This window comes from Mustela nigripes, chromosome 3, assembly GCF_022355385.1.
Source record: "Mustela nigripes isolate SB6536 chromosome 3, MUSNIG.SB6536, whole genome shotgun sequence".
NCBI classification, from domain to species: domain Eukaryota; kingdom Metazoa; phylum Chordata; class Mammalia; order Carnivora; family Mustelidae; genus Mustela; species Mustela nigripes.
The window spans coordinates 148,374,320-148,389,440 of NC_081559.1; the positions used below are offsets into that span (position 1 = coordinate 148,374,320).

General features: G+C 41.1%; 1 protein-coding gene across 2 annotated transcripts in view; it reads left to right on the forward strand.

Annotated features, from left to right (window-relative positions):
* Positions 1 to 1,880: 1,880 nt before the first annotated feature.
* E2F5 (E2F transcription factor 5) overlaps positions 1,881 to 15,121 on the forward strand; it is a 29,556-nt gene continuing 16,315 nt past the window's right edge. For both annotated transcript variants that reach the window (XM_059394806.1, XM_059394807.1), the window contains exon 1: positions 1,881 to 2,114. In XM_059394806.1, the coding sequence (XP_059250789.1) occupies positions 1,881 to 2,114 (234 nt within the window). The remainder of the gene's footprint in view (positions 2,115 to 15,121) is intronic.

Sequence of the window (15,121 nt, forward strand, 5' to 3'; positions counted from 1 at the left end):
CAAAATTACCAAAATAGCTTTTATAAAGTAATACTACATGCTATGGAATGAATTGTGTCACCCCCAAATTCATGTTAAAGTGTGATGGTGTTTGAGGAGGGAGCCTTTGGAAGGTATTAGGTTTAGAAGAAGTCTTGAGAGTAGGGCCCTCATGATGGTATTAGAGTCCTTATAATAGACACTGGGAGCTTACTCACTCTTTTTGTCTCTGTCTTGTGAGGACAAGGAAAGAAAGTCTGTAAGCCAAGAATAGAGCTCTCACTAGGACTTGACCATGCTGGCACCCTGAACTTGGACTTCGGGCCTCTAGAACTGTGAGAAAAACTATGGTATTTCTGTTATGACAGCCTTACCCAACTAAGGCACAACATAAATGTAAGCTTTTTTAAAATAATAATAATTTATCAATTCCTGTCCAAGCATGTATAGAATGTCTTCATATTAAAAATAGTTTTTATTAATCAATAAAATTTTATTAATAAAATTCATCAATAAAATTTTATTAATAAAATTAATTTGCAAAACTTGTCACTGATTTTGCTAATGACAAATCACACAGGAAAAACCACTTTCAGATCAATTGTTTGACTTTTTTAGCTGAATATTTCATGTTTTATTTCAGATTTTTAATTTCAAGTTTTGCTTATAGAGTTCTTTAATTCAATTGAAGACTATTTGGTTATTAGAAAGTTCTATGAATAGGAAACAAATGTATTATAACGGCTTAGTTTTACTTGTGAATGCTGATGTCTTAACATTTCATTCAGTCACCTATTTTTGCTAGTTTTGTTGTTACTTTAAGTAAAACCTTGCATGAAGCTTTCTTAATTTTGTCATATAGAATTCCCACATTTACTATATTCCAAGTGTCGTGAAAACAATTCATTTAAAATTTAGACCTGATTCTCAGAAGTTTGTAATCAAGACAAAAGACTTTTTTTTTTTTTTTTTTTTAACTCAGATCTGTGTGCCATCTCATTTATCAAAAATGGCTTGGGGTATCACTGAAGTACAAAAACCTACGAGTGCCTAATAGTCTAAATAACACAGAATAATCTGTCTTCAATAAGGCATTAAGGACACCTCTAAATGCAGGCGATCTGGGGGTCTAGCTGAGTCTAGCAGTTCACAACCTCTCCCGTGACACTTCAGTTCCTCTACCTAGAAAGTTAAGGCCTTGGGAATAATTGCTGATTAGGACAAAACCATCCCAAACCTGAAAAGATGATCTATGGAATAAATCCCTGCACTTAGTCCCAGTCACTGAAATGTTTGCAAAAGATTCTAGAGCTCGAAAAGAGCGCTCAGCAGGTAACACCCGAAGACGGTAAGCGACCCAAATCTGATCTCCTGCGGCTCTACAAACGGAGCTCAGAAACCGATGGCCACTGCGCATAGTGTTTTTCTCCCGCTGCAGCTGCAGGAGGTCATCCTTCCTCGTGGCAGCTCACGAGCAGCAGGGAGGCGAGTGTGAAACACACTCACTGACGCTTCCCCTCCTCCCTGCTCGCTCCTCCTTCCCAAGGAAAAATGCGTTTCCAGGCAACGGCGGGCCGCGGCGTCACTTCCTGCCATTTAAACTCGGGTCCCCACCCCTCGCGGCCCCTTCTCTCAGCTTCCACTCCCCCTCCCCTCGGCCGTGGGCTTCATTCACGCTCCCCAGGGCTTGGGGAGGGGGCGGAGGCCGGCGCGCCCAGCCTCCTCGAGACCAGTGGGCGCCGCGCGCGCACCTGTTGTTGCAGGAGCCCGCGCCCCTTGGCTCTGCTCTTGGCCGCCGGCGGCTGGAGCGGCCGCAGAAGAGCCGGCCCGGCAGGTGGCCGCGGGCGGGGGCGGACGAGCCGCTGGGCGCGGGGGCCGCACCGCCGCGGCGTGGGGACGCGATGGCGGCGGCGGAGCCCGCGAGCTCGGGCCAGCAGGCGCCGCAGGGGCAGGGCCAGGGCCAGCGGCCGCCGTCGCAGCCTTCCCAGGCGCAGCCTCCGCAGCAGCCACCGCTGCCTCAGCTCGGGGGCGGCGGGGGCGGTAGCAGCAGGCACGAGAAGAGCCTGGGGCTGCTCACCACCAAGTTCGTGTCGCTGCTGCAGGAGGCCAAGGACGGCGTCCTGGATCTCAAAGCGGTGAGCCCGGGAGGCGGGGATGGGGGCGGACTTCGTTGCCCGAGGCCCCCGAAGAACCCCACCCCCTTGAAGCGTGGGTCGGGCGGCGTGGCGTGGACGCGCCTCGCGGGGACCGGGCGACCCCAGAGCTAGGGCCATGTGGCCGGTGCCCAGGCCCAGGACTTCGGGATGGGGGAGGGACGAGGGACCAGGATGGCCCCGATCGGCCGCACAACCAATAGGGCCCGGCGCCGCGCCGGGCTCTCGACAAAGAGCCTAGGACTTGGAGCGCGCCCGCGTGGCTTCTGGCGCAGGAACCCGAGGGCGACCGAGGGTCCTTGCTGCTTCGCGTCCACCTGTGGCAGTGGCGCAGGAGGTCCCGGGGCACCTTGCCTGGAGACACCTGGGGATCGATTTTGCTGTTAGGAATGATGGTTTTAATAGGCTATTCTAGTTGAGAGCGTGTTCCCCTTGTTCGAAACAAAACAAAAAAACCCCGATGTTGCCACCGCTTCCGGATGAAACGGAAAAAAAGTGAACTTTACACACTCATTCCCCGATGAAATAATAATAGTAATAAAAACCCGCTCCCCTGCACAATTCTTTTCATCATCATGATGGGTGGGAGGGTGATATATGATTTTTTATTTAATATGGTATCTGATAGAGATTTCTAAAAGAGAGATTTGCCATCACACAGAAAGGGTGTTTCAGAACTTTGACTCAAGAAGCGCTTAGTAAACTGTTTTATGAGAAAGTATGCTTCGTCTTTTACTACAGTTTTCAAACAACAACATGCATCAAAACTGTTCAGTTAAACAAAATGACTTATCCGTTCCAGGCAGGATTTGGAAGGATTCCCCACAACAGGAGAATGTGATTACTTGAATTAAAATTCAATCAGTGCACCAAGTTTAAGTAAGAACCAAAGCTTTAAAAACAAAAAATTTTTAAAAGATTTTATCTACTTATTTGACAGAGACAGCAAGAGAGGGAACACAAGCAGGGGGAGTGACAGAGGGAGAAGCAGGCTTGCCGCCTAGCAGGAAGCCCATTGAGGGGCTTGATCTTGGGACCTTGAAATCACAACCTGAGTGGAAGGCAAATGCTTAACTGACTGAGCCACCCAGGCACCCACAAATAAAAATTACTGAGGAGTCGTTAATTGCCGCAGACCCCTCTGAGGCATTTCCCGGAAATCAGATTTTACACTGTTGATTGGTCCCAGCACCCACTGGAGTGCCAGAGGGACCCCCTTACTCATCTTTCAGAGTGTGGCCAAGATTAAGGTTGTGCCTAGAGTAAGGGAAACAGCATCTGAGCTGGAGAGCATTCTGTAGTACTCCCTGAAAGTAGAGAGGAAGCCCCTCCCCACTTGAAGGTATTCTACTATAGGCCCTCCTCTGAGTGTAGCCCACGGACTGCTGTTTGACTTTGAGTGCCCTTTCCTTACCCTAAGCACAGTAGGTGTTCATTAAGTGATTACGGAGTTGAATTCAAATGAGGCACGATGTGTGCATTTTGCATGTTGGCAAGTAGTTTCCACTGTCTTCTTTTTTATTTCTGGAATCCCCCCCCCCCTCAACTCTAGAAATTCCTTTTTCTTTCTACAGCCTTTTCCTCCCTCGCTTCCTTCCTTTCTTCCTCCCGTAAGTGCTTTATAGAATATATAAAGTATTTAGATTGTCAAGAACTAAAATGGATTCAGTTTAAAGAATTTCATAGGAAGTCGTGAAGTCATCAACGAAAGCCAGAGAGGTTACAAAACAGGGCTTGCAAACTGCTGTTCAAAATCTAGATATTGAGTTGTATCCTGAACTTAGCATGGAAATGTACTGTGGTTTCAGTGAAGGGAATCAGGGAAGTTTTGGGTTTTCCAGATACAGTTGAACTTGGGCTTTAACTTTGAGGGCTTCTTTCTCAGCTCACCAGGGAATATGATGGAACTTCGCCTTACTTGCCTTTAAATTCTTTGTCTTTCTCCTGTTTCATCTACAGCCATGTAAGTGTTCTCCAGAAGTCACAGAGAAAGTGAGTAGGAAGTGGAGTTTAATTTATCGTAATAGCACTGTTTCATTCATCCTGGAACTTTCCTAAAAGTTTCAGAGATTTCTGCAGTAACATTATGTCTCTTTATATTGATAATTTTTTTTATTCCTAAAGAGCACTGTGTCATTCTGTTTCACATATATATGAAAAAAATACATATTTATTTACATATACTTTTCATTTATTTACATAGATGTATAAAATCTTATTTATATAAAAATCTTACAGTGAGATCTTTCCATGGTGTTTCTTATTGTGAACCATGACATCTACTACTGAAAAATAAGAACATTAACACTGTGTCTTAGTGATGCATTTCTTCTTCATACTATACCTGAGAAAATTGCTTAATAAATCAAATAAATTCTAATAAAGCTGTTCGAGTATACTTTAACAATTAGGAGGGATTAGAAACACCTTGAAAGTGGTTTTTGAAACATATAATCTCTCCCTCCAATTCCCACACTATAGGGTTTTATTTATAAAAATGGGGTGCAGTAGTCACATTTTTTTATTCCATTGAGATGACACATTATCCCTTACTCCTCTCAATTTATGCTGCTAATAACTAGCATTTATTGAGAGTTTGTTTCAGACTTTTCACATATGTTAACTAATTTTATCATCTTAACAACTTGGAAATTTGGCCCTAACATCCGTTTCACAGATCAGAAAATTGATACATTGAGTAACTTGCCCAGTGTCACACAGTAGAAAGTGATTTGAAAGTAGACCATTTTTCTATTGTATATGCTTTACTGCCTTTTAGTATTCCTTAGAAAAACCAAAACTTCTCATTTAAGTTTTTCATCTGTATAAGAACATGGAATGTTTCTTCTAAAGAAAAAAAAAAAATGATTATTTTTATTCCTCTACCCATGGCAGAAGAGAGAGGTATTAAGCTCTTTTTTTTTTTTTTTTTTTAAGATTTTATTTATTTGAGAGAGAGAGAAAGAGAGAGCACACACATGCACACAGCAGAGGAAGGGGCAGAGGGAGAGGGAGAGAGAGAATCCCAAGCAGACTTCATGCTAAGCATAGAACCCAATTTGGGACTCAGTCTCACGACCCTGAGATCATGACCTGAGCTGAAATCAAGAGTCAGAATTCCAACCTACTGAGCCACCGAGGTGCTCTGAACTCCTCCTTTAAAAATGAGGGTATTGATGGCAAATTCCACATTATTTCAAAAATTAAACTAGGGTTCTACTTTTCCAGAAGTAAGAATTTAAGGAACTGTTAAGATAGTCATGACTATCTATATATTGTTTTGGAAATTCCTATTAAATATAATTTCTAACTGAGTTTCTATATTTTATTTGTCATTTTGATGCCACTCTGAATTTTAAAGCATGATTAAGATTGCATTATAATTGTTTATCTTACAACTTGCCTGCATGCCTAGGTTAAAATGATAAAGTATTTATGATGTTCCTTATCTCACAGGTCCCTGACTTGTACCCATTTATGATTAGCTAGTTAATACATGCCTTGGAAGAGATAATTAATCTAAGGCCTTTGTGACATAAAGCAAAGATTTGGTGTCACAGGATAAAGGCTGGATTAGCCTAAGAAAAAATACATGAGTAGGACAGGCAGAACTTTAGGGCATAAAAATTCTCAGGACAATTTAGGGCTTAAAAATTCTCAGGACAATTTCACTTTTGAGTGTATACCCCAAAGATTTAGAAACAAGGTCTTAAACAGATAATTGTATATCCCATATTCATAGCATTATTCATAAGAGCCAAAAGATAGAAGCAATACAAGTGTCTATCAACAGATGAGTAAGTTAACAAAATGTGATCTGTACCTACAAGGGAAGACTATGCAGCCTTAAAAAGGAAGGAAATTCTCATACATGCTACAACATAGATGAACCTTGAAGACGCGGTAGTTACAAAAAGATAAATAGTATGCTATTCCACTTACATGAAGTAACTAGAGTAGTCACATTCATAGAGACAAGATAGAAGAGTGATTGCCTGGGGCTAGGGAGAAGGGGAGAATGGGAAGTTGTTGTTTCATAGTTCAACATGTTAGGGCTGCACTGTGTCCTCTCAAAATCCATATGTTGAAGCCCTAAACCTCCATACTTCAGAACATGACTATATTTGGAGATAGGGCCTTTAAAGAGATGCTGTAGTTAAAATGAAGTCATTGGGATAGGCACTAATCCAATCGGACTGGTGTCCCTAGAAGGGAAATTTAGACACACAGATGCGAGGATACATCCCCCCAGAGAAAAACCCATGTGAGGACACAACGAAAGGGTGACCATCTGCCAGCCAAGGGGAGAGGCTTCTCAAGAAACCACACTTGCCAACACCTTGATCTTGGACTTCTAGCCTCCAAAACTGTAAGAAAATAAATTTCTGTTGTTTAAGCCACCCAGTCTGTGGTCTTTTGTTACGGCAGTCCCAGAAAACTAATAGAATGGGTATAGAATTTGCCAGATGAGGAGGGTTGCATGTCCGTGTGAATGTACTGAGTCATACGCTTAAAAATGGTTAAGATGATTAATTTTATGTCATGTGTATTTTACTAAAATTAAAGAAACATATAAAACAGCCACACGAGATACTATGACATAACTTAGAATGGCGAAGTAACCCAGAACACTAGTGATACTGAATGCTGGCGAGAATGTGGAACAACAGGAACTCTCATTCATTCCTGGTGGGAATGTACAATGGTATAGCCACATTGGAAGAGTGGCAGTTTTTAGAAAACTGAACATATTCTTACCGTATGATTCAGCAGTCACACTGCTTGGTATTTACCCAAATGAGCTGGGAACTTAGGTCTACCCTCACCTGAATGTGTGTAGCAGCTTTATTTGTAATTGCCAAAACTTGGAACACCCAAGACGTCCTTTGGTAGGTAAATGGATAAATAAACTGGCCCATTCAGAGAATGGAGTACTATTCAGTGCTTAAAAAAAAAAAAAAAAAAAAGCAACAAGCCCTGAAAGACATGGAAGAACTTTAAATGTTTATTACTGAGTGCAAGAAGCCGATATGAAAAGGCTACCTACTGTATCATTCTGAGTATATGGCATCCTGGAAAAGGCAAGACTGTGCAGACACTAAAAGCTCAGTGGTGGCCAGAAGTGAGAGGGCAGAGCACAGAGAATTCTTAGTGAATGTACTGTGTATGGCACTGTAATAGTGGACACATGTCATTACACATTTGTCAACACCCATAGAACATACAACACCAAGAATGCACCCTCATATAAACTATGGACCAACAGTGATAACGACATGTCAGTGTCGGCTCATCCATTTAAACCAATGTTCCACTCTGGGGAGGGATGCTGAGAGAGGGGGCAGCTCTGCATGTGTGGGAGCAGGGGTGTAGGGGAACTCTGGACTTCCTGCTCAGTTTTGCTATGAATCTAAAACTGCTCTAAAAGAATAAAATGATTCATATGCACATAGAAAGCTGATCTGGACGCATCCATTCCGGCATCTCATTATTCAACATGAATACAAGATGCTTGGCTAAGTGGAAAAAAATTCTCAGGAGACTAAAGCTCTACAACACTAATAAAACTTATTATTATTAGCTAGTACCAAATGACTGGCACTATGCCTGATGTTTACTTGTATGAACTCATTTAATGCTTAGAACAAACGTATAAAAGATTCTGTCATTTTGCTAATAGAAAAGTCAAGTGAAAGGAGGTGTCGTGATAGTCAATATCCCAGCCCCATGTTGGGCATAAAGCTTCCTTTAAAAAAAACAAAACAAAACAATTTTGGGTCATCTGGTTCACTCTGTCGGTGGAGCATGTGACTTGATCTCAGGGTTGTGAGTTCCAGACCCACATGGTGTAGAGCTTATTTTTTTTTTTTTTTTAAAGATTTTATTTATTTATTTGTCATAGAGAGAGAAGCGAGAGCAAGCACAGGCAGACAGAGTGGCAGGCAGAGGCAGAGGGAGAAGCAGGCTCCCCGCCAAGCAAGGAGCCCGATGTGGGACTCGATCCCAGGACGCTGGGATCATGACCTGAGCCGAAGGCAGCCGCTTAACCAACTGAGCCACCCAGGCGTCCCTAGAGCTTATTTTTTAAAAAAATATCCACAGTGAGTGACCTACAAGTCCAGGTAGCTTGATACCAGCAGTGATGCCTTGAACCACTATGCCGACATATAACTATGTTGTTTAAAGTTTAAAGGTAACTATTAGCAGGCCAGAAACACTCTGAACTGCTATCTCATTTTAAGGGGGGAAATAGCACAGCTTAAGTCCATGAAAAAGAACAAATGGTAACATGAAAGCATGACACACAAAATACATCAAATGAGTGATAATTGGAAACTGGGTTTTTCTGTATTACATACAGAGTATATGTAATACATGTGAATGTATTCAATTTCTTTTTCTTTTTAATAAAGTTTATTTTTATTATTACTTTTTTTTTCTTTTTTTTGAGAGAATGTGACAGTGGGTGGAGGGAAAGGGCAGAGGGAGAGGGAGAGAGAGAATCCCAAGCAGGCTCCATGTCCAGCATGGGGCCCGATGTGGGGCTTGATCTTAAGATCCTGAGACCGTGATTTGAGCAGAAATCAGGGTCAGATACTTAACTGACTGAAGCCACCCAGGTGCCCCTTTAATAAAGTCGTTTAGATGAAAAAGAATTCAGGCATCTGTTGCTAACAAGAAACTTGCCAATAAAGGTGTCAAGAAGTTTATGGTCTACCAGGCAAAAAAGAAAGAGAAAAGAACTTTGGAATGAAAGTATCAGTTTTCAGATAAAGTCTACTTTAGTATCAGGAGTAGTAAATGGTAGGGACACCTGGGTGGCTCCGTGGGTTAAAGCCTCTGCCTTTGGCACAGGTCGTGAATCCCGGGGTCCTGGGATCAAGCCCCGCATCGGGCTCTCTGCTCAGCGGGGAGCCTGCTTCCTCCTCTCTCTCTGCCTGCTTCTCTGCCTACTTGTGATCTGTCAAATAAATAAATAAAATCTTTAAAATAAAAAGTAGTAAATGGTATAAATTGGTGTTTTGGAGAATAATATCACAATTCAAGGATGTATTATAAAATTCAAGCTGACCGAAGGAATGAAAAGTTTGAATAGGATTGTCTGTTAATATGGATTAGGCATATATTTGGGTGTGTGAGTTGTATTGTGCTGTTTATTTAATATAGTAAATATATTTTCTAAAGATTTTATTTATTTGTTTGTCAGAGAGAGAGAGAGAGAGAGAGGGTAAGTAGGGAGAGCAGTAGGCAGAACAGACTCCTTCCCACTGAAGGAGCTTTATACGGGGCTCAATCCCAGGACCCTGAGATTATGACCTGAGCTGAAGGCAGACGCTTAAACGACTGAGCCATCTGGGTGTCCCTAAGACAGTAAATATTTTTTTTCTTTTTTAAAATCTTATTTATTTATTTGACAGAGAGTGACACAAGGAGAGAAGGAACACAAACATGGGGAGTGGGAGAGGGAGAAGCAGGCTTCTCACTGAGCGGGGAGCCAGATGTGGGGCTCAATCCTAGGACCCTGGTATCATGACCTGAGCTAAAGGCCCTCGCTTAATGACTGAGCCGCCCAAGTGCCCCAATAGTAAATATTTTTTATAAATACATTGTTTTTTAAGATTTTGCCAGTTAAAACTGGATTTTCCCAATTATTCTTTCTTTATACATTAAACTTAGTATGTTTGTGGAAGGGAGGATTTTTTTCTGATTGACTTTTTTAAAGTTAAAGTATAATTCTCGAGGTAACATACAAATGGTAGAAAGCTCGGAAATAAATTAATATATTCTAGAATAAAAACTACCCAGTATGCCGTCTCCCAAGAGAGCCACTATCTTCCATTTTCAATATGTCTTCAATTTGTTCCACCATTTTATAGCTGAGATCAAAAAATTTTTTTTAAAGATTTTATTTATTTATTTGACAAATCACAAGTAGATGGAGAGGCAGGCAGAGAGAGAGAGGGAAGCAGGCTCCCTGCTGAGCAGAGAGCCCGATGCAGGACTCGATCCCAAGACCCTGAGATCCTGACCTGAGCCGAAGGCAGCGGCTTAACCCACTGAGCCACGCAGGCGCCCCAAGATCAAATTTTATCTTTCCCAATTGTAAACATAATTTGTGATGGCCTTACAAGTTACATCCATCCCATTCGTCAGAATTAACCTTTCTCATAGACAGGTATATAAGTCATTTCTAGGTTTTTCCCCGTCTTGTCCAACAAAGATGAGTTAACCATTGTGTGCCTCAGCCCCTTGCTTTAGTAGACTGCAGCTTACGGCTGTAGAGGAAAGTCAGGGACATGGGCAGTGGCACACTTCTTACACTGTAAGTTGGGTTCGGAACCACCTACTGATCTGTGGGATTGGTCATGGCAGAGCCACGGAAGCAGGGAATAGTGGGAGCTGAATGGGGCACGAATGGACTCAGCAAGGCAGATGACATTGATGTATGGAAGAATTGTAGAATTTAAGGTCATGTTGCTCCTCTACTTAGAACAATATCCAAACACCTACAAGACCTTACCTCCTCTGGCCCTCCTTCCTCTGACGAGGTCCAGGCCCACTCTCCTGGCATGCTCACATGCCCTCTCTTCTCTGTCTTCAGGCGATGAGACACAAAGGCTTTTCCCCTCTGCTGGAGCACATTTCTACACAAATACACAGTCATTTGGCCATTTCTCTAAACCGTCTGGTCTCAGTTTAACTATTTTCTCATCTGAGATGCTGTAGTAGTGGAATAACCACCCCTGCCCCACCAATTAATGTCTCGAATTGCAGAAGATTCCAGACTTTGGTATCCGTTGGATTTAGCAACAGGTCCAGAAAACATTTTTGGCATTTGGACATTTTGAATTATTTCTGCTTAGGATAATCTGCACTGAAGAATTGCTAGATCAAGGGATAATAAACGTTTTTAAGGCCTTTGATGAACATTACCAAATTGCTTTACAAAAAGATAGTAATTTATACTCCCACTAGCAGCATGCAGTCATGACCGGCCACCTTACCACATCAAAAGCAGCATAGTGTAGTGGTTAAAAACATGCAGCCTGGGGTTATGTCCCAACTTTATGTTCAGTGGACTTGAGCAACTTACCAAGGCTCAGTTTCCTTTTGCAAAAGTGCAAACAACAATACCTACCTTATATAATTATTATAGAAATTGCTAAAGTGAGTTTAAAGCATTTAAACAGGGCCACCTGAGTTGCTCAGTCAATTGAGCGGCTGCCTTTGGCTCAGGTCATGATCCTAGGGTCCTGGGATCAAGCCCTGCATGGGGTCCTCTGCTCAGCGGGGCATCTGCTTCTCTGCTTCCCTCTGCCTTTAACTCCTGCTTGTGCGCTCTCTCTCTCCCTCTCTCAAGTAAATGAATAAAACCTTAAAATAAAATAAAATAACGCGTTTAAACAGTGCTTGGTACATAGTAAGTGCTATACCGGTGTTTGTTAGACAAATGATAGAGAGATAGGTGCTTATTAGATAAATAATAGATTAGATAAAGAAGAATAGTGCATATTTAGATGTTTTCATATTTTGTGAGTTTGGTAATGAATAACTATTTTTTTACCATATATATGTATATATACATATATATATACTAAAATGCTCACATTCTAAGGGTACAGTTCAATGGTTTTGACAAATGCTTCTACCTGTAACCACCACAGCCAGATGAAAATTTTCGCCCCAGTTTTAGTTCTCTGTGCCTCCCCCCAGGCAGTCAGAAGCTTCACCCCCGGCCCCACTAACCATTAGTCTGCTCTCTTGAATTAAAATGGTCTTTATAGGTCTTTTCATGTCAGTGAACTCACAGCATGTGCTCTGTTTAGTTTCTCTCACTCAGCATGATGTTTTGAGATTCACCTCTGTTGTTGCGTATAACGGTAGTTCATTCCTTTCTCTCCCAACATGGTATCTCATTTTATGGACGTACTGCACTTTGCTTATCCATTTCACCTGCCACTTCCAATTTTGGGCTGTCATGACTAGGTCCAAGTCTTTGTGTGGATATACTTTTTCATTGTTTTTGTTTGCATTCATTTGATTATTCCTTCCATAACTCATTAAAAGTTTGGAAAAATTTTTCAAGACTGTTAACGATTTTTTGGTGTAATTTCATTTTTTTGTCCATATTTTAATTTGTGTTCTTCATGTTTATATCAGTTTTAGTTATTGGGATAGTCAACTAATTTTTCATTTATTCCATTGAGTCAACATTTAGAAGTACCCTGTGAAGGAAATTTATGACATTTTGTTGTATATACATGTGTGTGTGTGTGTGTGTGTGTGTGTGTGTGTGTGTATGTGTATGTGTTTGAGAATGAGAGGCCTTGGTAAGTTTGAAGGATTTTAATCAGTTTTCTGAATAGGCTGTTGGTCACAGTTATGAAGGAAGCTAACATGAAAGTTGTATGTAACTCAGTCAGATTTGATATTCACTATAATCCCTTGAGATTTTTTTTAGATTTATTTAGAAGTCCACATCTGTCTCAAATATTCTTGAATATGACAAATTCTAGTGTCCTGAAAACCATTGTTGATTCCTTATGTAATGAGATTTTGTCCATAGCTGAGTTTTCTGATTAACTGAGAATTTATATCAATTAATAACATTCTTTTTTAAAAAAAATTTGTTGTTACAAGTCATTACATTTTTTTAAAGATTTAAATTTTTTTTTTTTAGATTTATGTATTTATTTGAGAGAAAGCGAGAGTGCATAAGTACACAGAAGGAGAGGGAGAGGCAGAAGTAGATTCGCTGCTGAGCCAGGAGCCCATTGCAGGGCTTGATCCCAGAATGGTGAGATCATGACCTGAGCTGAAGGCAGATGCTTAAATGACTGAGCCACCCAGACGCCCCTAAGATTTTAAATTTTTAAGTAATCTCTACACCCAGCGTGGGGCTTAAACTCAGCCCGGGATCAGGAGTCACATGCTCCGCTGCCTGAGCCAGACAGGCACCCCAATAACGTTTCTTATTAAAAAAAAAATTCATGACTTTTGTTTGAAAAAATTTCAGAATGCATTGCACAAGTCTATGTCTTCTTATACTGAAAACACTGTGAGGACTTTACTTTTTTGGTCACTGAAGATAGTCATGATGAATATTATTTTTTGTATTTTTTGGAGATGATAACCTCAAGCTATCTTTTAAAAAAATATTTTATTTATTTATTTGAGAGAGTGCATATGCATAATTAAGAGTGGGGGTGGGTGGGAGCAGAGGGAGAGGGAGAAGCAGGCTCCCTGCTGAGTGGGGAGCCCTACCTGGGGCTCCTTCCCAGGACCCAGGGATCAAGACCCTAGTCAAGAGCAGATCCTTAACTGACTGAACCACGCAGGCGCCCTGCCTCAAGGCTTTTCTCTGTTGGACTGCTGTCCTGTCCAGTGGTCTCAGCTTTGTCTGCTTGTGCGTTTTTTGTCCTTTATGTAGTTTCTTGTCTTTTGATTGCTCTGAGGTGCCTCTCTACTGTCCCAGATGGCACTTCAGTTCTCCCACAGACATTGAAATTAAATAGCCCACCTGTTAGGAATCCTATAAAAGAAGAAGTAAGTAGGATCCAAATGGAGTGAATGTTTTGAGTAAAGACACCTTTTTAAAAAAATCTATTTTTGCTCTTCAGAAGCCTTTTTTCCTACTTCATTGAGCTTGACTGTATTCCAAAGTGTTAAAGTTAATGACTTAGTGAGATAGGTAGAGGTGTTCTATTTTGTTCCATGATACACCTTCCAAGAACAAAATTTTCTTACTACTTTAGGGGAGAAATTGGATCAATAATGGTGATAATAGCTACCACAACTGTGATGTCTACCATGTGCCAGGCACTCTTCTAAGTGTTTCAGATCTACTCATTTAATCCTCACGATAACAGTATCTTAACAGTAATACAGATCAAGAAATTGAGGCACAGAGAGGCTAAATAACTTGCCCTGGGTCACAAAGTAAGTCAGGCCCATCCCAGAGACTATGCCTCTCACTTCTGTGCCGGTCACCCACCTGATGGCATAAAATATGCAGAGGCAAACCCAAGTGGTAGAAGAGCAGATAGATGCACATGATTTTGCTCTTGTTTTAAAAAGTTAGTACTTGTGAGAAGAGAATTTCCAAAGCAGTTGAAGACTTGAACAAGCAATCTAGAGGTTGTAATTTATAGATTTCAGTGTTTCAGTGGGCTTTTCCTACTTAAACAGATACTTTATCAAATATCTTCTTTTTTCTTTTGAATAATCTTTGTAAAACAATGAAACAAGTTTCTTTATAAAAGTTTATGGGTAGGGGGCTCTGGGGAGGGGGCCCCTGGGTGGCTCAGTCGTTAAGTGTCTGACTTTGGCTCAGGTCATGCTCCCAGGGTCCTGGGATTGAGTCCCGCATCGGGCTCCCTGCTTGGTGGGAAGCCTGCTTCTGCCTCCCCTTCTGCCCCCCTACCTGCTCATGCTCTCTCTCTTACTCTCAAATAAATAACTAAAATCTTTTTAAAAATAAATAAAAAATAAAACCTTATTCAGGATTTAAAAGGCTCAAGCCTCTAGTTATAAAATAAGATGTGGGAATACAGAGTATAACTGGGGAATATAGTTAATATGTAACAACTTTGTGTGGTGACAGTAGCTAGGCTTAACATGGTAATCACAACATATATAAATGTTAAATCGCTAAGTTGTACACCAGAAACTAGTAAGTTATTGTATGTCAACTATCCTGCAATAAAAACAAGTTAAAAATTAGAACAAATTTAAAACTTATGCATTTCAAAAATGTTGGTACATATATATCAATATCATATTTACAAATGGCAATTTGGGGTAGCAAAAGTACTGGAGATTTTTTTAAGAGGAATTTCTTTGGGGCTGTATACTGACTAGGAATTAAAACACTGTGTGCTTAGTGCTGCTTCTTGAGGGAGGCCTTGGTATCCATAAGGTTACTCCTTTATTTTTGGTATTTAATTTCCTTATTGATTTAATGTCCCCTGCAGCCCCATTGAAAGCAC